At 41.9% G+C, this 22,000-nt stretch overlaps 1 protein-coding gene across 2 annotated transcripts in view; it reads left to right on the forward strand.

The window, feature by feature from the left end:
• The first annotated feature begins 712 nt into the window (after positions 1–712).
• LPCAT1 (lysophosphatidylcholine acyltransferase 1) overlaps positions 713–22,000 on the forward strand; it is a 77,431-nt gene continuing 56,143 nt past the window's right edge. Inside the window, exons 1-2 of one of the 2 annotated variants that reach the window (XM_053248203.1) lie at positions 713–1,356; positions 20,173–20,315. In XM_053248203.1, coding sequence (XP_053104178.1) covers positions 1,201–1,356; positions 20,173–20,315 — 299 coding nt within the window. In that variant the 5' untranslated portion in view covers positions 713–1,200. The remainder of the gene's footprint in view (positions 1,357–20,172; positions 20,316–22,000) is intronic. The other variant, XM_053248202.1, reaches the window with a different exon arrangement.

The following is a 22,000-nucleotide window of genomic DNA, read 5'->3' on the forward strand; positions in this document are numbered from 1 at the left end:
TACAATCTGTACAAATTGCACCTGCTGCTTCCTGATTTTTAATTGGAGATGCTAGGGGGTGAACCTGGGACGCTCTTTGTGCAAAATATATGCTCTGCCACTGAGCACAACCCCTTTATAGACAAACATCTTGGATTAATATTTAGTGATATTTTCATAGTATTTTTTATTTACATAAATAGTAAAAGATTTGTATACCCGCTCTCAAAAAACAAACAAAACACATACACACAACCCAAAGGTAGTCCGAATTAGAGTGTGTGGGGAGCATTATATTGTTGTGTTATCTGCATCCTTACCCATTGACAATTCTGTATTCCCCGTCGTTGGCGGGTTGTTTTTTGGTTTGTTTTTTTTAAGCATCAGAAAGTCTACATTATTGCGTGAGTCTGTGTCTCTGTACCTACATACGCATCTGCCGCTATCAATGTCTACGGTGTTTCACTGCCTAATTTTGTTGAATATCTTGGTTGGTCCAAACAACGATAATTGTTGTTTGTTGAACCTGTTGGTAGTATTACGGGATAGTGAGCAGGTGTGCTCAATACAGAGAAAGAGCCCGCCAATCGATCGCCTCCACACACGGTGTGACACACCACCACCACCACCACTCTCAGAATGACCACCGCGACCGCGTGCGCCGCCCCGGCGCCAACCACTCCCTCCCCGTGCAGGCAGGCAGGCGGCCCTGCCGTATCCTTCCCCTTCCCGCCCACTCGCTGTAAGACTAGCTCCAGGCAACGGCAACAGGGTCTCTCTTTCCGCCTCCCCACCGCCCCGTTTCTCATCACTGAGCCCACCGCGCATGCGTACTCCGGAAGGCGGGGTGGAATTCCGGAGCCCGGTAGCAGCGTCTGACAGAGCCGCGCATCCTCCTCCTTCCTTTCCTCCCTCCCTGCCGGCTCAGGGAGACCAAGCGGACGGGCGAGCGCTGATCGGGGACCCTCCTCCATCATCACTGGTGGCGGCGGCGGCCCGGTCCGGCCTAGTTCAGCAGCCCCAGCGCCGAAATCTCTTCCCTTTTTCGCATCGCCCCCCCCTTCGCATCCGAGGACAGACATTTCCCTTCGCCCCACTCAGCCCGCTCTCTTTCCGCGCCCCCCCTCCGCAGCCCGCTCCTCATTTCCCCGCTGTTTCTTTCCCCGCTCGCGCCCATTTTCTTCCCCGCTCGCCCGCCTTCCTCTTCCTCCGCGCCCCACCATGAGGCTGAAGGGCAGGGGATGCTGCGCCCCAGGCAGAGGCAACGGCGGCAGAGACGAAGGCGGGGGGGACGAGGAGGAGCTCGGGCCGGCCCCCCCACCGGTGCGGAGCCCCTTCGTGCACCAGCTGCGCTTCAGCGCCCTGCAGAAATCCAAGGTGGGTGTGCGCGCGCGCGGCCACTAATGTGCGAAAGAGACGCAGAAAATGCCCCCCGCCCCCAAATATATCGTCGTGGTGTGTCCCCCCCCTCACCGGAGTGTGTGCGCGCGCGGGCGCGCGACAGGAATTGCTTGTGTATGTGCGTGAGACAGACGCGCAGACCGAGGGGCTGTGGCACACACGCTGTGCGGGGGGCCTAGTGTGTGTGTGTGTGTGTGTGTGTGCGCGTCCGAAAAGGAAAGCGAGAGAATCGCGCGCCTCCCAGGTACAAGAGCACACCCCTCACTGTCAGTTAAAACGGCATCCTTTGCCTGTAGCGTCACAATTGCTAAAGCAGGTTATAGAATTCCCCACGCTCCCCATAAGGAACCTATGAGGATGGCCCACTCTCAACTCCTTTATTATTTACCCCTCTCTCTTCTTAAACCTTTCTGATTGTTGTGAAGGCAGCAAGGTAGTTAAAACCCAGTCCTAACCAAGATTACTCAAAAGCAAGGCCCATTGGTTTGAGTGTGACTGATCTCCTAGCCAGTATGCTTAAGGCTGCAGACCAGTTAAAGAGTAGTCTACAGGTAGTCAGTCATTGGTATGGACCCCCAAAGACTCAGATGGTCCTCACATTTCTTGTCCTTGTATATGAAAGATAATAAAGACCACTTTGCTCCTTCCACCCCTTTGGTGCCTTGTTCTTTGTATACATTTGTGGCCACCAACCCCATCATAATTCCATTAGTTGCCATGTGTTACCCATCTATGGGGTTTGGTAACCCACCCACCCACCCCTGTTCATATGTGCTCTATTCAGACATTATGCCGTGTGTGCATACAGGTGTGTTTGTGTGAACAATGTGTGTTCGTTTTAGAAATGAACTGGGATACAGGCCCCTTCAGAAACACAGTACAGATAGGCAGTGTGCTCCTGTACGTGTGTTGAACATAATGTGTGAATAACCGTACGTACAGAAGGGTATACACATACTCTGTATGCAGATTGTACATGACTGAATATATAACACACAAATAGAGCTATAGAAAAGCCTTGATCAGAATATCTCCAGGAGCTTTAAAAGGCTGGAAGATTAAATATGCTGGCTAGCCACAAAGCTAAACCTGTTCATGAAAAATCTGTTCGTCGTGTTTGATTAGACCAATGTAGATTCTGATCTAATGTCCTGTTCCCAACAACATGTGGCATTAGATGTTCAGAGTGAGTGTACAGTGGGCACAGAAGTTGTTGATATTCTGCTGGGCCAGCATGACAGTGGAATGCTGCTACTAAAAAGCTAGTCCAATAAAAGATAGTGCATAGGATCAATAATGTGACAACTGGGATTTTTTTGTCAGCACTCATATTATATTAAATTGTGCACCCACTTTCTACAATCTGTGTCATCTGCATTTATCCATATTTTCCATGCAAATTGAAGGAATTGCAGGTAGTGCAGTCTGTGAAAGGAAAATGTGTGCAAACCAAGTTTCTGCACTACCGGTTTAAATCCTGAAAACTGATTTGAAGCACCAGTACAGATGTGTCCTAAGAAAGACTTATCCACTCTGTCTGTTCCCAGCTTCTGCCATTTACATCACTCTGACCAGAGGATGCTCTTTTGAACTTTTGTTGCATGTTGCCTGAGGTGTCTTCTACAAACATGTCTAATTCTCCTTTGAACCCACATACAAAAACAGTCTTTCAGTGCAACAAATCTTGCACGCTAACTGGGTATTGTAGTAAAAAGTGATCTTGTTTTTTGGTTTAATTAGCTTTTAGGTTCCCTAAACACATCTTATGGGGAAGACTTAAGCAATAACCATTTGTTCACACTTGCACTGCACTTTGTTTTTTTAATCACACTTCCTAGTTTGGTGCTTTTCTAAATGGAATAGTTTGGGTTTTTTAAATAAACTTTTGCAAAAGCTGCAAGATCATATATTTCTTTATGCAGCATTCTATATGCTATATCCAGTTCTACTGGATGGCAACCAGAATTACACATGAAATTAAAGATGTAGATACTTAGAGCTCCCCAAACCCAGTCATCAATGGAAACGGCTCCTTTTCTCTGGCAGTTGCTCTACTTATCTCATTTGCACTAGGATGCAGAGAAGGTGAGCAATAGTACAAATGAGAGAAATCTTCCCTAGAGACTGAGGTAATTGCCAGAAAAATGAGTGGCTAGTAAGTCTAGCCAAAATGGATGGCTCTCAATAGATGGCCCATTGTACTGCCCCCCCCATTGCATCATATATGTTGGTATCAGATAAGCATGAATAAAGCTCTCCTTGCACAGTGAGACTTTACTGTGTGTGAGAGTTGATTATCATTTTCCATTACCCCCTCTTTACACTGGTAACAAATTGGCCTAGATGTATCTCTCCAAAAGGTACTCCTCAGGGTCAGGACCCTTTGGAACAACATGGAGTGTGGCATGGGGACTGTAGGAAGAGTAGGGGATCTGAAGAAAGGGGCCACCTTGCATGACCCGAAGTGCCTTCTGTTTACCCATGTAACCCTCTGGATCAACCTGTGGAAACTGAAGGTCACAAACCTAAATTTGAACATATACTGTACAGTGTATTCTTAAGTCACCCCCTTTCTAGGTGCTTTCTGCCCTTTTCCTAATTGCCCCAAGCAGTGCTTAATTAATATATGGTACAGCTAGCAAATACTAGTTGATTCTCTGCTGTACATATAGTAATGTTTTGAAACCATCCCTGCTTTTAACTTGGTTGGTTGCCAATTTGCTGCCCTGTGTTTTAGACTCTTCAGAGTATTTGGTATACAAACCAAACAGCCAGGGTGGATTGACTAAAATCAAGGTGATTTAAAACCACTATGGGGAGAGAGGCTAACTTTGAACAAGTTTCCTTTCGCTACTTTGTGTGGTTTCTATACAATTGTGTAAACTGATAGTTAAGGCCTGCACAACATAAGGCTTGGGGGCCAGATCTCTCCCACAGGGACTTTTTGCTGGCCCACAAGTAGGAATATCCAGCAGCAACAACAGCCCAGCAAGGCAGAGGGTCACTCTTTGGGTGAGTTCCCTCTTCTGCCTTGGAGCACCATCCTGTGCATGTTTACTTGGAAATATTTCCACTGTACTTCCAGTGAAGCCTACGCCTAAGTAAACATGCTTAGGATTGCAACCTGAAATCAACAACGATTTAGGCCGATAAGACTTGACATTTGTTTGGGACTGGCATGAACTCCAGTGGCCCCACTGACTGAGTAGGGCCTATTTTTTTAGCCAGTGTCCTTAGTTAAAATTGTGGGTCCCCTGATGAGGGGAAAGGATCCACAAGGAACTAATAATTGCTTTCATTAAGATTTTAAATAATTGTAATGTTATAATGCACTGAAAATTAATCTTGGCCCCCGGACCCACGTTGTGGTTGGTTCCGGCCCACCGGGGCATTTGAGTTGTGCAACTCTTTGAACCACTAAAACTTGTAAGTTTACAACTAGAGCATTTATAATGTATAGGTGTATGTGTGTGATATACACACACATTTTTAAAAAATCTTACACGGTACACTGCTTATTTAATTGATAGCTTTGCTGATTGGGAAGTTGAATAATTCTGCCCTTATTTCTTGTGTAGCACTTTCTGTTTCACTTCTGCTCTTCCTATATTGCATACATCTTTGCCTTTTCATAATCGCAGCCCGGCTCCAGAAACAGAAAGTAGTTAACAATACAAAACGTTTACTTATTGTAGTGCAGGAGCCTTTGTAAGCAATTAATAGAGCATTTAACTCAATGAGAAAAAAGGAAATATGTATGTTTATGGGAATACAAAGAATTTCAGACCTGGGTAAATTGTAGAGATAATATAGTTAAAGGGGGGAAAAGCAGTATACAAGATCATGGAAATAGGCACAATAGATGACGCCATGGATATGCACAGAACTGGTGGGGGATAACTTAAGGGCAGGGGAGGGTGCACTTAACCCCAGCCGCGTTTCCCCCACCAGTGCTCAGTTTCCTAAAAGTCTGTTGGGTTGGCAGTGTACCTCCCTGCCGCCCTGTTGTCCCCTTTACTGGAAGTACTCGACACGCTTGTGCACTTCGGGCGCACGCACGATTATGTGTAGGATTTATATTTACATAAAGACTATTTACTTTTTAAAAAGAGATCATAGATTTGTTTTTAATCTACCCTAAAAACACACACCAATAAACACCAATAGAGAAGCTGATAGTATGCTTTCCAGTCCTGAATAGGGATGTTCACTGAACTGGTTCAGAGGCCCTTTATAGGCCTCTGAATTGGTTTGAACGACCGGCGGTTTGAAGGCGGGGGGGTTGACTTTAAGGGCGGGGGAGGGTGCACTTACCCCTTGCTCTGCTTTCGCCCTGCTGGCGCTCTGTTTGGAAAGGGACCGTCAGGGCGGCAGCGTACCTCTCTGCCACCCCGTTGCCTCCTTGGTCCCGGCATCACTGGAAGTACCCGACGCATGCACATCACGATTCCATGCCCAACATGCATGCTTGCGAGTGCAATGTGTGTGCACATGCGCTTGGGTTACTTCCAGTGATGTCAGGTCCAAGGAGGCAACGGGGCAGCAGGGAGGTATGCTGCCTCCTCGATGGTCTATTTCCAAACAGAACGCTGGTGGGGGGAAAGCGGAGGGAGAGGTAAGTGCACCCTCCCCCCACCCTTAAAGTCAACCCCCCGCTGCCTTCAAACTCCCCCCACTCAGTTCCCGTTCACATCCCTTGTCCCCAATGCTGAGGAAGGATCTTTTTAAACTCAAGCAACAGATTAGCCCACATGACATCATCCAGAGTATCCTATGCTATAAGCAGAGAACAGGAAGAAGCAGAGATGTGCTTGTACCTATAGCAGGAGTGCCTGAATAAAGTCCAGTCATGGAGAGAGAGAGAGAGAGAGCGCTGCTGGCTCAAGCAAAGAATCTCTAGTGTACAACAGCAAAATGATTAGTCACAGGTAATTCTGACCTCGGGGGGAATTCTTTTCCACCCCAAATTACTGTAGATAGACCTTGCATGAGAAAGTTAAATCTGTTTCCTAGGCTTCTTCTAAAGATTGTTTGCTTCTAATATGACTGTAGTTTATTACATTATCTTCTCTACTTGCAATCTTCTGTGGTGATTCAGAAGACCAGACATAAACACCTTAGTACTGTTCTGTGGAGAGAGCAGGTTCTGTGAAAATAACAGCTTAAAACTGCCTAGAGACGCAAGTTTTGGGCAGTATAGAAATATGTTTAAAAAATATGTTAAATAAAATTCATCCTATAACACCTGAGAAATTTAGGTTTCTAGATAATCTTTTGTGGCAGCTTCTGATCTATAGAACTTTTTTTTTCTTCTTCATTTATTTATTATTATACATTTAAATCCCGCTCTTCCTCTGAGGAGCTCAGAGTTATTTTTTATTTTAAAGGTATGTTTGGTTTTTAAACTAGCTTCTTTGAGGCCATAACTATTCAGAGGTGACTTAGAACAGTTAGGCTCTCAATTTGACTGCCAGGCTACTTTCTAAGCATTAGAAGCATGAAACCTGTGTTTCATGTTTCTGATGCTTAACAACCCAGTTCTGTGCATATGTATTCAGAAGTCTTTTTAGCAGAGTTCAATAGCACTTAATTCCTTCCAGGTAAGCATGCGTGGGACTGCAGCTTAAATTTATTACTGTATTTACCTAAATGGAAGACTATACTGGATTTAAGACAACCCCCTTAAAGAGGTTAAATTCAGGTTATACCTGTATTTACCTGAAAGGTACAGGACTCTGAATTTAAGAGTCCTCCCCCCTCCACATTTCAGACATCAAGGAACTGAAAATGTGTTTCAAATTCTAAAGCAACAACATTCATGCTTTAGGAGTTGGTAGGCATAGTGCTGAACAAAGTATTTTAAATCCTTTGAAGCCTGGGTGACCTGATGCTTGGGGTTTTTCAAACTCTCATAAGGATGACCGCCACAACAATGAAGAATCCTTGAAATTATTATTTGTATTTTTTCCAGTTTAAATCATTTTATCCTGAACCCAGTTGACAAATGGACAGATGGCTAGCTGCAGAGGATAACTCACTTGATGTCCATCCAATATTTCCCCCCACAGCTCCTACACAGCCAAAGCATGCTGTGGATTGGAGAGGGTGTAGAAAGGTGAAGATTGGAAAAGGGTTGGATCCTGCCATAAGTTAGGTAGCAGCCAAGCCACAGGGAAAGTAGCTATGGGTGGGATCTTGATTAAGATGAGTCTTGACACACAGCTTGTGTTTGTGGGATGAGAACACTTTAGATAACTGATATTACTCCTTTTGTATCCTACAAAAATTGTCATATCTTAAAATGCATCTATGAATCTAGCTAAATCACTTTGGTTCATAGGTCTTTGTCACAAGATTACTAACGACTGTATTTCTCATCTGTGGTTTGATGAATCCTCTGCAGACAAGAAAAGCAATTATTATTCGTTTCCTAGTGCACAATGTTGTTGCTTTTAAGGCATGATCTAACCAAAGTTGAGTATCCTAAATCCCTTTGATTACAAGCATATGCTAAGTAAACAAGTTTAGCCTGGATTGTTCACATTTTATTCTTGTTCCTGCTTCACTTCATTAGTGCACCTGCTAAAGCGGGCAAATAGAGAGAGGGATCATGGTTCTCTGATTAATCACATAGCCCTTGCTAGGATTGTTGCAAAGAATGCTGGATTAGGTGAATCTTGATCTGATCCAGCAAGACATGTCCTGGTCTTAAGCAAGGGTGCATCCCTGGCGCCTTTGAACATAATTATGTCTGAGATCCTGAGTATGTACTCTTACTCTATACATTTAAAACATGTCAGTAGACAGTAAGTGGTGTGTGTGTGTGCATACACACACACACACACCAGACCACATGAGAATGAAATTAGCCTACCCTTCTGTTAAACTCCAAATAATGGCTCATAGTGCTGTAAACTACCTAATCTAATGGATCTGAAACATATCTTTGATGGTCTATTCATTATATCACTGCAGCTTGGCCATTTTACCTGCACTCCACTGTTTTCCCTCATCATCTTCATCTCCACATTTCAGTCTTCTTCTAAAGACAAAGCAGCCTAATCCAGGCTAAGAAAGCCCAGCTTGGGTTAGGTTGCGCGTGAGAACTGCTGAGATCAGGCCCAATCCCAGCAGGTCAGCTCCGCCTAGATTAGCTTTTCAGCCCAGCTGTTAGCCAAGGTTAAGGGAGCAGGTGCTCCCTTAGCCTGGACTGTGACTCATAGTTACTTCCATGTCTAAAAGCATAACATTATCAGAATTAATGCATGCATGTACTTCTAAGCAAGTATGCTGAGTCTGGGTTTTGGTCAACATGTGTAGCGTATTTGTGTAGGCTGGAAGGAGTTTTTCCTTTCTTTCCTGCCTCCTGCCAGGTTAATGAATAATCTCCTTGACCGGTCTAAACCAGTTCTGCAGCACGAGGGAGACTTTAGTGCTGAGTCATCCCTTTCCTGTACTTGAGAAGCAGACAGGCTGGTTTAAAAATCTTTAACTTTCCAAACCCAGAAAGCTTAAAACAATATTCTGGTAAACCCAGAAATCCTAGTAGTTTAAAACGCTGCCACCAAGCCACCTCTATAAAAAGTCTTTTTATAGTTTGGGTTTGGGGTGACTAGCAATCCCTGTTTCACTTTGCTTTCCCTTGCCAGTAGGCAAGAATAAAACCCGGTTGTTCTCCCAGGCATTTGCATGCACATGGAGTTAATAGTTAATTTGGCCAAGCTGTCTTTGAGACATGTTCTGCACCAGAGAAAATCTCCCTCCTCCTGCTGGGTCAATAATCAACCCTTTGAGGCTTGTAAAAAAAGAACAGAGGGGGAGAAACTTTTATTCAGTTACTACAGACTGGTTCCATCTGAGGCTGTTAGCTTTTTAGATACACTTAAAAATACTTAGCTGGTTATAAGAATACTTTGAGCACCCCAAATGATGCTTTGGCAGCATACAGTAAAATCTTAGTTACTTAGTTGGAAAGAACAGATATTTAGGAAAATGCAAAGCACACATACAAAAGCAAAATAAATTCTGATGCACAGTCTGACTAAACAAACTGTTCCCTAGCTTAAATTCCAGGAACCAAAATCCTGGCGGCTTGTCCTTGAACTCACCAAACTTCTGATGAGAACCAAGCCCCCTACAGATCTCTCGCCCTGAGAGATTATCCTTCAGACTCCTCTATGAGGCAGCCAACCTCATTCTAGTCAGCACTCTGCACAGATTTCCTTTCTTGTTCCCAGAATTCTCCCCTGCAGCTCTCATTCCCCACCTACCTGTTGGACTGATTGGGTGAGCCCTGGAGTTCACTTCCTGTTAACTCTTTAGAGGGAAGGGAGACTGGTCACTACAACATGTGTGTAAATCACTCCTGGTTTACATCTTTAGACATGGGAGTACTTTGCAGGAGTATTCTCCCAACTTAAAACTGTAAAAGAGGAAGTCTTCTTGAACATAAACACTGAATTTCTTGGCAGGCAAATTTCCCTAGTCAAAAGAATGCTTGTCATTTATAGTAAGCAGAAAAAGAAGTGGCGGGTTGGGGGCGGGGAGCGATGCTGGGATAGGAAGAAAATCGAAAGGATGTGGCTTGAATAAAATCTTCAGCACAATAAGTATTTCACTTATAACTCCTAGCCAGTAAGCCTTGTCTCCCTGTGCACCGCTGTATGCTCTTTCTGTTTGTCTGTCTTACTAATACAATCCCAAGAAAAGTTGCTTTGGCGAGCCATTCAGTATTTCCTTCTTGTTACACCCCACCTCCCCCCCCCCCAGTTCATTGGTAGGGACCTCTTGGTAAAATTCCCTACCAGTTGGTTTGATTGTATAACTTAGCTGTCTTGGAAGCTTTGGTACAATTAGACAAGTTGAGCCAGCAAGAACACCATTAAACATTGTGAAGCCGTTGATATACATACATTTTAGGGATAGTTGTTTAACAACCATGTGGATTGTGCTGAAAAAAACTGGATGACTTTTCTTTGAATGATGAATGATTTAATTTGCCACTGTGAAACTCAAAGGTTTGTATGGAATTGGACATTGGCTGACATCCAAACTAAGTTACTGATGTGTAGTCCTATTGAAATTAATGGGACAGGTTAGTCATTAACTTGTGTCATTAACTTTAATGAGACTACTCATAAGTAGTCTGGTCTGGATGTCAGCACTGCTGTTCAGACAAAATATTGATAATTGTAAACTCTTGTTGTAGATCCATATCTTAGACATCTTTATTACTTCAAAATGAAGATTGTCTAATTTTTCTAGTTCGAGACAACCTGGGGCAATTTATTAACACAACTACAGGTGCTTAACTTTTATTGAAGTTTCTTCTGTCGAAAGAAGGGAATCTTTGGAGCCAATCAAATAGATCATGCGAGACAAATTCTGTTTTTTGTTGCATTATATTATGTGGTCTGGTTTTCAAATTGCGCATGGAGAGAGTAGCATTGTTGGGTTCCTGAGATCTACAAATCATTTATATTGTACTATCTGTATTTAAACTGACACATTCTTCTAGTCTTGCTTGATTTTATTTTACCTTCTGAAAGCATAGCACATCTCACATTTAGCCTTCATCTTTTTGGAAGCTGTGTTTTGCATGTTCAGTTTAAACAGCATTTTAATGCTGTTTAATGTCAGGCAAACTGATCCTTCAAGTGGTTCTCTGGCATAAATATTGAAACGACTGGAGCTTGTTGTGGAACAGATTCTTTGACCTTGTTCAATCAAGTAACATGATCCTAAACCCCAAATCACTGCTGAAAGCTTAGCCGGGTTCTTGTTAACTATGTATGTCTCATTGTAAACTCTTCAAACCCTGAATTAAGGTACTATATCTTTAAAGTAATCTGTGTTGAACCAAGTCAATCTTTGCTACTGGAGTATTTAGTATTTATTCTCCTTATAAAATGTAATCCTCCATATGCACACGTTGCTGTTGGATATGCTTGGTATGCTAATCATCATAGGCAGCACCAGGCAAGGTGGAAGGGGTCATTTTTGTTTATCCTCTTTCTTCTCCAGCCCCCTGTGCCCTCTGAAAATTTGCTCCTGGTTGTCTGCCAATCCTCAGAGTCATACTCAGGGGGGCAGGGGGGGAGGCTGGCTACAGGTGGGGGGTTGAATCAACAAAAAGCACCCTCCCCTCCTTGAGCAAGCAGAATGCCTTCTGTTCGCATTAGTCTAGATGTTGCCCCATGTCTTTAACTTGTTGCTAAGGTGCAGCAGGGAAATAGCTTGCCTAGACTATGGGAAACACCTATATCGGGCAGCAGCGATATAGGAAGATGCTGAAAGGCATCATTTCATACTACGCAGGAGATGGCAATGGTAAACCCCTCCTGTATTCTGCCATAGAAAACCACATGGCTCTGAGGTCACCAGGAGTTTACACCGGCTCGATGGTGCAACTTTAAGATAATTTACCAGTTGTATTTAGTGTTGGGACCCAGCTGTAAACTCTTTACCATCCATCCACCAATCTAGCTCTCTTGTGTGTTACACAGTCTCCTTTGCTCACTGTAGAGGAACCATGCATAAAATGAATGAATGTAGCACCCACTGATGTAAAATAATGAAATGTTGCCTGCTTGCATGTGTTTGGCACTTTGTCAAATATGCAGTCTTGCATCAGAAGAAGTTAATGTCAAAATTTATCATTGTACTTTCATTCACTTAAATTTAACTGAATGGATTTAACTCCCAGTCTTAGTTACTGACTGACACAATTTGGGAGCCTCAAGTCACAGGTCTTTCTTTGCTACCCAAATCCTGGATATACCGTTGTCTTTGGAACTGGTAGTTGATCCATGGCAGGTGTTCAACTCTGTGGACACTATTCTTGAGCCTTGTACTATTGGTTATTTCCTAATTATTTGTGGAATAGCTTTGGGAATCTAATTTAAAACACTGTTCTGCCTACCATGGATGCAGGAGCTCTGTATACCAACACTCTACACAAAGATGGACTTCATGCCAGCAAGAACATTACTCCTGATAATGCCATGATATAGTTGACTTTGTCCTCATGCACAGTTGCTTTGGATTTGGGGATAGCTTGTATTTTCGAGAATGGGCTTGCTGTGGGTACTCACATGGCTGTCTGAAGCAACCCTTTATTACTTTATTACTAGTACTCTCACAGTGGCATTGTGAACTCTTATCTTTGGGCCTTGTGGTATCAGTATTCCTAGTTATTTGTTGAACAGTCCATTGTCCTTTGTGCCCCAAGTGACTTTCTTCTACTTGAGATACACAGATGAGCCGCAGCCCCTGAAAAAGCTACAGGACTGCACAGAGAAGAGAAAAATACTCCGTTGGAAGGGTTTGTTTGTTTGTTTGTTTGTTGTAAGTCAAGCCATACCACAACTGCTGGTTCCTTATCACCAAAATGGAGAAAAATAAATGATTAAGAAAAAAATGGATTTTTTTCATTTAAATCATAGTTTTTTTTAAAAAATAAACAAAATACTAAATTTCCAATTGTCATGTAAAAAAATAAGGCTAAAATTAAATCTCATCACAAATGTGCTATATCATGTCCTAATAACGAATTAAAGACTCACTATTACACACATTTATTAAGCTACCAGTCAAACATGAGCATTCATTTCAGTTTCATCTCATGCAAACGGTTATAGTCTGCCCAGCAACTACCAGCTCTTGCTTTTGGAATTTTCTAAACTTTCAGTTTGTTTCTAAGCCTGTTTTTCCTGTACAAAGACACAGACTGTATAGTAGGGTGGTTGTTTTTGTGGTGGAGCTGGGCCAAGTCAGGAGTTCAGACAAAGACATAGTATAGAAAATAGAAATAGAAGAGTGGGAGGTGTTATTCAGTACCCAACTTCCTGTATTGCCCCACATTTTGCCATTGAAAAATTGTCATAGCTTCTGGGTGTAGGACACACAATGTGTCAGTTGTAAATAGTGCAACAAGAAGATGCAGGACAGCTTGTCACAGGTGAGAGCATTTACAGCAGCAGTAAAAGTGATGAACATTTACATTATTTAATGAAAAAGCACGTTATATACTATTTCCTAAATTATAAAATTCATATCTAAAAAATTTGACACATTAGGGATGTGCATGAAATGAATTTTGTATTTTGTTTTGAGCTTGAAACAAAATGCAGATGAATGAAATGTTTCATCAAAACAATGGATCCCACTGGTTGTTTCAGTGGAACAAATTCAAAACTTTTCTAGTGTTTCAGTCATCGGGAACAATGGGGAAAATTGAAACATCCCATTGTTCCCCATGGCTAGCTCCTAGGGAGACCAAGTGGGTTGGGTGGAAATGTGTGATGTCAGCTACCTACCACCCAATCCACAAAAGAAATGGTCACGTGAACAATTTTTAAACTTATCCCAAACTCCCCCATAGGATCCTATGGGAGTTTTGGGGAGAAGTTAAAAATTTATTTAAAACTGTCTGCTTGCCCATTTCTTTTGTGGGTGGGTGACAGGTAGCAGCCATTATGCCCTACCACACAACCCATTTTGGTATCCCCAGGAGCTACCCATGGGGAACAATGGGATGTTTCAAGCTTCCCCATTGTTTCCTATGGCCGGAACAAGCTGCACTCACAAGTTTTGTATTGCAATTTTTAATGCATCTTGCAACCCTGCCCTAAAAAACACTGCAGAAGCACCCTGTAAAAGGGAATATGTCCCTCCCAACGCAGAACACACATTTCAAACACGGTCCAAAAATGGCCAAAAAGGAATCACTGACCCAGAATCCACTACCAGCAGTGTTCCCTCCAATGGGGATTCCCAGATGTTGTTGACTATAATTCCCAGAATCCCCAGCTGCAATGGCTTTTGCTTGGGGATTATGGGAGTTGTAGTCAACAACATCTTGGAATCTCTGTTAGAGGGAACACTGACTGCCAGCCACAGTGCCTGTGCTGCAGTAACATTGTTGGCACATTTTCCTCACACACAATTATGACTCCTTCCATTTCTAGTATTGCAACAGCTGCTACAGCAGCACCCTTAGTAGCAAGCATAGCCATAAGCTCAACTAGAGCAACATCAGCCACATTTGGACTGAGTACAACAGCTTTCAATTACAGAGCAGGCCAGAGCAGTGAGTGAAACACGCATTAGTCTCACAGCCAGACAAGGAGTTCATCACAGCAATTGCCAAGAAATATTACACATACACAGAGTTGTGACTGTCCATTTCTCACCACAACACTATTTTACAAACAAAACAAACCACAACTCAAAGACAGGTACACAACTTCTTCCTTTGTCAATCTGAGATCCAGCAAGTCCAGATAGTTATAGTAGCAGTAGTACAGCATATTATACTTGGTGCTGAGAACTACAAAACCAAACCTTCCTTGATTCCTCCCTCCTCTTCTCCTGATGCATCCTCTTCAGGAGAGGTACACTATAAGGGCTCTCTCTGCTTCCCAGTCCCTTTGAATACATTTTGAAACTCTTGCCTTTTGTGTTCCCCTCTCCCACCTTCCCCCAGCCAATGGGGACACAGTTGCCTATGACAACACTTGATTTGTATAATAAGCCAACCAAGAAGCAAGGAGATTGCAAGCCCATCAGAAGCCAGTGTCAGAAAACCATTCAGCAAGGGGAAAACAGGCCTTCAAAAAGGTGATTGAAATATCTTGATCAAAATGGGGTTGTTTTGTTCAGAGCTCAAAACAGGTCCTTTACGTACCAGGTGGTTTTTTCCGAGCTCAAAATACTTGAAATGGCCTATTTAGAGTCAAAACATTTTGCACATCCCTACAAAATATATTCTCCTAAATACTGTAAATGCTCTTTTGAGTTGTAAATTAACATGTTTTAGTGATCAGATTTGAACCATTGTTCAAGAAATATTTGAAGAAGTATCAGTGGGAAGCTTAATTTAAATCAACAATCTAAATTGAGTTTTTTATTGGTTGTTTATATCATGATTTAAATCACCTTGATTTAAATCCATCCATCCTGCTCACTACCAGGGGGGAAGGCAAAGAGAAGTCTGTTTGGTTTCTAGCCTGGTTAGTGAGTATAAAGTTTGGGGGACTAGCAAGGATGGGTGGGAGTTTAAGCTTTCTCTAGAAGTGAACCTTGAGTGCCAAACTGGATCAGCCAAAGTGGAGCTTTAACTGTCGAATTGGCCTGATTTGTCCAAGCAGTGATTCAATTCAGATCAATTTTGACTGATTCAATTTGGCCCAAATTCAGCTGTAGAAGCTTTTCCTAGTCCTAATACAGACACATGTGTGCACACACACCTACATGGCAACTGAAGATTCTTCTGATCTTCATTCTTCTGATGAAGCAAATCAAAGCCCGTGGAAGCTTGTGCTACAACAATTTTGTTAGTATTTAAGCTGGCAGTAGATGCCTTGTTCTTACCATGTGACTATTTGGGGGAGAATTATTGATCTGTATAATTCTAAAGCTGGGTGTACAATGTCCCTACCCTTAGTTTGATAGAAAGCCATGTGACTTTAATAAATATGAATATGACCCTTTACTAGAAATCAGCTAATGGCTACACTTGCCTACATATTTTAGTTGCTATCCAGACTATGCCACATGATCCATTATCTACTGTCAACCTCTCAGATATAACTGGATTTGCTCTAGTCCTTCATAACCATCTGGTTTTCCCCTCCGTTCCTGAGTGTTTTAAATGTGTGATGTGTATCTGTTTGTTTTCTTGTATAGAGACAGTCTGGTTTGGCCAGTTGTCTACATCCCATTCACTAGAGACTTGTAGACTGCTGGGACATGCCTATTACTTAGGATTCTTCCTTGTTTTGTAGCAAAACCTATAATAAAATGTTTAAGCCACTATACTGTTTAAGCCACTGTAGCCCGTACTGTAATAGCTCTTTCTTAGCATGTGTGCTGTGTGATGCTATAGTTGAAGGCTTTTTGCATTTCCTCATTCCATATTCTTGTTTCACTCTCCAAATAGTCTGTTTACTTAAAGCCCTGATCCTGTAGCCACTTGAGAGTACTGAAGTAATTAAATATAATCCACTTACATGCCTACAGTAAAAAGTCTAGTGTGTCGCAGTAACGGTGGCTGCAAGATTAGGAATAGAGGATGTGATCCTATTTTTCAACAAGCAGAAATAAGTATAAGTAATGTTGAGATTATTTTGTTTGTAAAATTATATGGCTGCATTTACCTTGAGCTGCCCAAAGCAGTTTGCTCTCTCTTTATTAGGTCTGACCTCACCCAAGGACTGTGTGTTTAATACACTTATGGACAAAGCAAGAAAGGAATTCCTGAATTGGAAAAGTTTAAAAAAATAACAGGGCATTTTAACATTTAATAATTTATATGATTGAGTTTTAATATGCCATCTTTAGATAAAAATCCCAAAAGGCATGAATTATCCTAATTTGTAGTGCTACAGCTGTATCTGCTCTCATCCACCTGTTACTTGTACTCAAAAAGAAATTCGAGCTGCTTCTTGGACAGAAAACAAATGACTTTCCAGAACAATGAAGCATTAGTACACTTTTGTTGTATTTGGTTTAAGTTGCAATTAGATGAAATTACAGTGACGTGATACAGAGTAGACTTCTATTGGTATTTATGCTTTTGCATGTTTAAAACTTGTTGAAGCTTGTTGGGGAGGACAGGAACCATAGCATAATTAGATATATCCTGACTAACAAAGCAGATGTGTAAGGAGGCTCTTGAAGGTTAGCTACATGTTTCCAGTCTAACAGAATACTTCTGGAGCTCTTGGAAGTCTTCGCCCCCTTGCACAGCAGCGGCAGTCCCCATGAGTGCCACCGACCACCCAAATTTCAAGGCAGAGGGACACTTGGTTGAATTTTAATGAATTTTTTTAGTTTTTACTTATTTTGAACATTTCTGCCATTGAAACAATGGGGATTTGAAGTTGCCATTTCCTAACCCTAAAACGGATCCCCAGCTTTCATTTTAAAAAAACCACTAAGCTCTAGCCTTTGTAGAAGTGGAGTTATGGAGCAAAATGTGCAGTCATTATTTTTCAAGTGTTTGGATTCTTTGGTGTATAATAACTTTTCCTCATAATGAATCCCTGTGAGGATTCATTGCACACTTTCATTTCTTCTGTTCTTTTTGACTGTCACTGGACAGTGCCAGCTGTTAACTGCCATGTGCCAACTACACCCCCCCACACCCCCACACACATTGGGGTTCTCAGTTTATTTTTTAGGTATTTTTGAAGTGTTTAGATTCTTTGGTGTCTTCATTACACACCTTCATTTCTTCTGTTCATTTTGACCCCACTGCTTTGCAGGTGCGGAATTAATGGCATCCCATGTTCCAACTACCCCGCAACCCACAAACCACCGGGTACTCAGTTGATATTTTAGGAATTTTTGAGGTGTTTAGACTCTTTGGTGTGTAATGAATCCTCATAGGGATTCATTATGAGGAAAGGTTATTGGACACCAAAGAGCCTGAACACTTGAAAAAAATCCTAGAACATAAACTGAGTAGTACCCCACTGCCTTGTGGGTGGAAGTGGGGTGTAGTTGGCACATGGCAGTTGACAGTTGACACTGTCAAAAAGACAGTCAAAATGAATAGAAGAAATGAAGGTATGTAATGAATCCTCATAGGGATTCATTGAGGGGAAGTTATTAAACATCAAAGAATTCAAACACTTGAAAAATAGTGACCACACATTTTGCTCTATAACTCCACTTCTACAAGGGCTAGAGCTTAGCTTTTTTTAAAAAATGAAAGCTGGGAATCTGGGGGAATTAATAGGAGGGATCCAAATCTCAAATTGATTCAAATCGAATCAGGCATGATTCGATTTGTACCTGAATCTAGCCAACAGACCACAGGAGTGATTTGTTTTGTCTCCAGATCACCTGAATTAGCTAGATTCGGGTACAAATCGATTTGTAACCAAATCAATTTGCACATCTCTAGTGTGCAGGAGAGCCTCCTGGTGTTGATCTGCAAAGCTTCCTTACACGCACACTTCTTTAGGATGTCAGCCAATCTCTTTACACTCTGATGAAGACAAGTCACGAGTTTAGTTACAAATTCATTAATATATGTACTGAGTGATTTGGAGCAGGAAATTGAAATCTAAAATACTATATATCCAGTTTAAGTGGGTGATCATTCCTGTCTCTTCACTTTGCCTTTGGGTTTCTCTCTTAATTGTGTCTTTACTAAAAGCTCATGTAAATGACTTGTATAAATGAACATTGCTGGTGCCATTAGTAATTTAACTTTGATTGGAATTACCCTTAGGAATAGTGATTATCATCACTGTACCAGGTGATAAGTTTTCCATCAACAATCAGTGCAATTAACTCTGCAGAATTTGTGAGCAATGGCCCAAGATGGTGTTTTCTCTCAGTTTCGTGAATAGAAGTCTCTCATGAATAGAAGTCTCTCAGTTTTGTGAATAGAATGGGGAGATCATTCTCTTGTGGTGTATCTTTTATATAGACCTTAGGCAAAGGTTAATTGACCCTCTTTACATAATCTGCCAGGTTGATCAGATGAATTCTACATCAGATATTTGTTTATAGATGTGAATTCGTCTATCACACACACAGTTGCAATATGGGTTCGTCACACTCTGCTCGCTAATGGTTAGATCCAATATACATTTATGTTATTAATATGGCTATGTTTAAAAGTTTATATTGTTTTAGATGTTGTGTTATTGGTTTAAGATGGTAATAAAGACTGACTGAGATCATTTCAACTTCCACCATTTCCACATGTGACATCTTTATTGTACACTCCCATACATCAGAATCAATGTGGCAAACTGTTGGATTTGGACTAGGGAGGTTTACCCAAGAAGCTTACCCCTGCTAACTGAGCAAAGAGGCACCTTTTAAAGTGGTGATCTTATATTTAGCAGGGAGAGAGCAACTGGCCCCATTCAACCCCAGCACAGCATCCCTCCAGTGGCTGTTGCTGGTATCTGCCTTGTGTTTCTTTTTCGATTGTGAACCTTTTGGGGACAGGGGACCATCTTATTTATGTATTATTTTCTGTCAAACCACTTTGTGAATTTTGGTTGAAGAGCAGTATATAAGAATCTGTAGTAGTTGTAATAGTATTGGTCCAGTCCTTATGTTTCAGCCTAACCTGCTTCACAGAGTGATGTGAGGAAAAATTAAATAACACCATAGTTGCTGATTGAGTTCTTTGGAAGAAGGGTAGAATAAAAATGTGATGTGGAAAATCAGACCATTGTGGAATTTTCCTTTGTTCCCCTTTACAACAGAAGTTGTAAACCAGCAGAAGTTGCCCTAAACCCAGTTGTGTCAGACCATATACCCAGCAAAAAGGGTCACTTCTAATAATCCTCCAGAAAGCTGTGATGGAATTAGCCAGGAAGATTCAAGGGAGGGAGTTCCATAACCAGAGTGCAACCACAGGAAATATCCTGTCCCACCAGCCTCTACTCTGCTGATTATGGCACTTGGAGTAGAGCCTCCTTGGGTGGCTTTCTATAGAGTCAGGTGGTCCTTCAGATATCCAGGTTCCAAACCATGTAGGGCCTTCAAGCTCAGTGCAGTCTTGCACAAGATTGGAATAATATTTAATATACCCCACAATAACAGCCTGGCCTCCACATTCAGGCTGCCGCTTTGAACACACTTCACTTGCATGCGTGCAATGTCTGTGGCTAATATCTTTGTTATACTTTGCCTTTTTGAGATGTGTGTTGATTATTTTATGTGAACATTTGCCAAAGATAACTGTCTTAAAAACAACATGATTTGGCTTGGGTCCAGCTATAGACTCTAAAAAGAACCAAATTATTTGGTTTTTTGCAGATTGCCTTCATGACATTGACTCTGTTCCCCATCCGGCTGTTCGTTGCCGCTTTTATGATGTTGTTGGCCTGGCCTTTTGCATTCATCGCTTCAGTGGGATCTGCTGAGAGAGCACTAGAAAAGCCCCTCTCCTGGTGGCGAAAGTAAGCATTGGTTTTCTAAAATCTATCTTGAGGTATCATTCCTCAAGTGCTATTGCATGGTTTACTGGTTTCAAGAATGTTTTTTCCTATTGAGGATTATGAAACAAACCTGCTTCAGAATAAAATGCTTCACTTATTTTCTCCAATGAGCTAAAAAGGCCATACTCTCCACTTTTGCCGAGAATTAAGTCCTAAATGATATTTACTCTCAAGTAAAAATGCCAAGAATTGGGTTATTCAACACTTAAGTTTTCTCATTGCATCTGTGTATTCTAATTTGACATTTAGTCTGTATTTTTTTATACTCTAATTTTGAAATGCATTTTCCAAGTGAATTGTTATAGTAAATACATTACATTCAAATACACATATTTAAACCCCAACGGCTGCTGCTTGTAGCAAAATGAAGGTTTGGGAGAGGCTGACTTCTAGCAAAGGTTGAGGAGGTGGTGATAATTCCTTGAACCTTTTCTTGCCCGTTGCCTCTCTGCTGAAATTCTTCTGTCCCCATAAGATGCTAGACACACATTTGTAAGAATAAATGGCTGATACCCTCTAAGGAGCCACCTAATGGCACAGCGGAGAAATGGCTTGACTACCAAGCCTGAGGTTGCTGGTTCGAATCCCCGCTGGTGTGTTTCCCAAGATATGGGAAACCCCTAAGGCATCATCTCAGACTGCGCGAGAGATGAAAATGGTAAACCCATATTGTATTCTACCAAGAAAACCACATGGCTCTGTGATTGCCAGGAGTTGACACCGACCCGACAGCACACTTTACCTTTACCCTGTAAGGAGAAACCTGGCAGTGCGTTGGGAGCTGCAGTGGGAAAGGGGGCTAAGCACAAACTCCCTCCATCACCACTTCTCCACTGAAGAGTGTCCTCTTCTAAATAGGGTTGTCAACATCATTGCCTGAATACAGGACACAAGTGGGGGTGTGTGTGTGTTGGGGGCGGGGTCCTCTGTGGGTGGGGTCATCCTAGAAGCCTGAGTAGCAATACATTTGTAAAAAAAACAAACCAAGCCCCATGATTTCACAAAGCTGCTTGTTCACACAGACCATCCCACATAGACATGTCAGGTGAAAAATTTAGAGAATCCCCCAGGTTTATGCACACACATACACTACATCCCCGCCCCTTCCTCACTGAAACGCTTTTTTAATCTGCCAGAAGTGGTGAGTCGGTTAAATGATGTCTGTAGGTCTATTTACATTTGATAAGTAAACAATTAGCAACTTGCAAGATGTAAATAAAACCAGGCAATTGCTCCTGCAAGTTTGCAGAGCAACTGGGGCTTCTTTTGTGAACTTGGTTGTTTCTCTTACATTATAATATGGACTTCACCCAGACTTCTAAGGGCTCAATACAAATGTATTGAAGGATGAGGGAGAGCCCCAGGCTCTGCCAGTAATATGGGGAAAATGGCATCCTGTTTGGAACAAGTGATTTTTGCCTCAGATACGGGACTTCCCATATAATACAGGACTGTTGGGAATGCTACTTCTAAAGCAATTTTTAAATATGCTTGCATTGATTTGGTCCTAAACACTTTCTATTTTTCCTACTTGACATGTGCTTCAGTGTGATATCTGTCCTGATCCTTTATTTATTGTATCTCTGTTTGCATAAACTGCTTAACTGCTTTATTTGGTGCCCAAAGATGAGTTTCCGGAAGTGTTT

This window comes from Hemicordylus capensis, chromosome 4, assembly GCF_027244095.1.
Source record: "Hemicordylus capensis ecotype Gifberg chromosome 4, rHemCap1.1.pri, whole genome shotgun sequence".
Taxonomy (NCBI): domain Eukaryota; kingdom Metazoa; phylum Chordata; class Lepidosauria; order Squamata; family Cordylidae; genus Hemicordylus; species Hemicordylus capensis.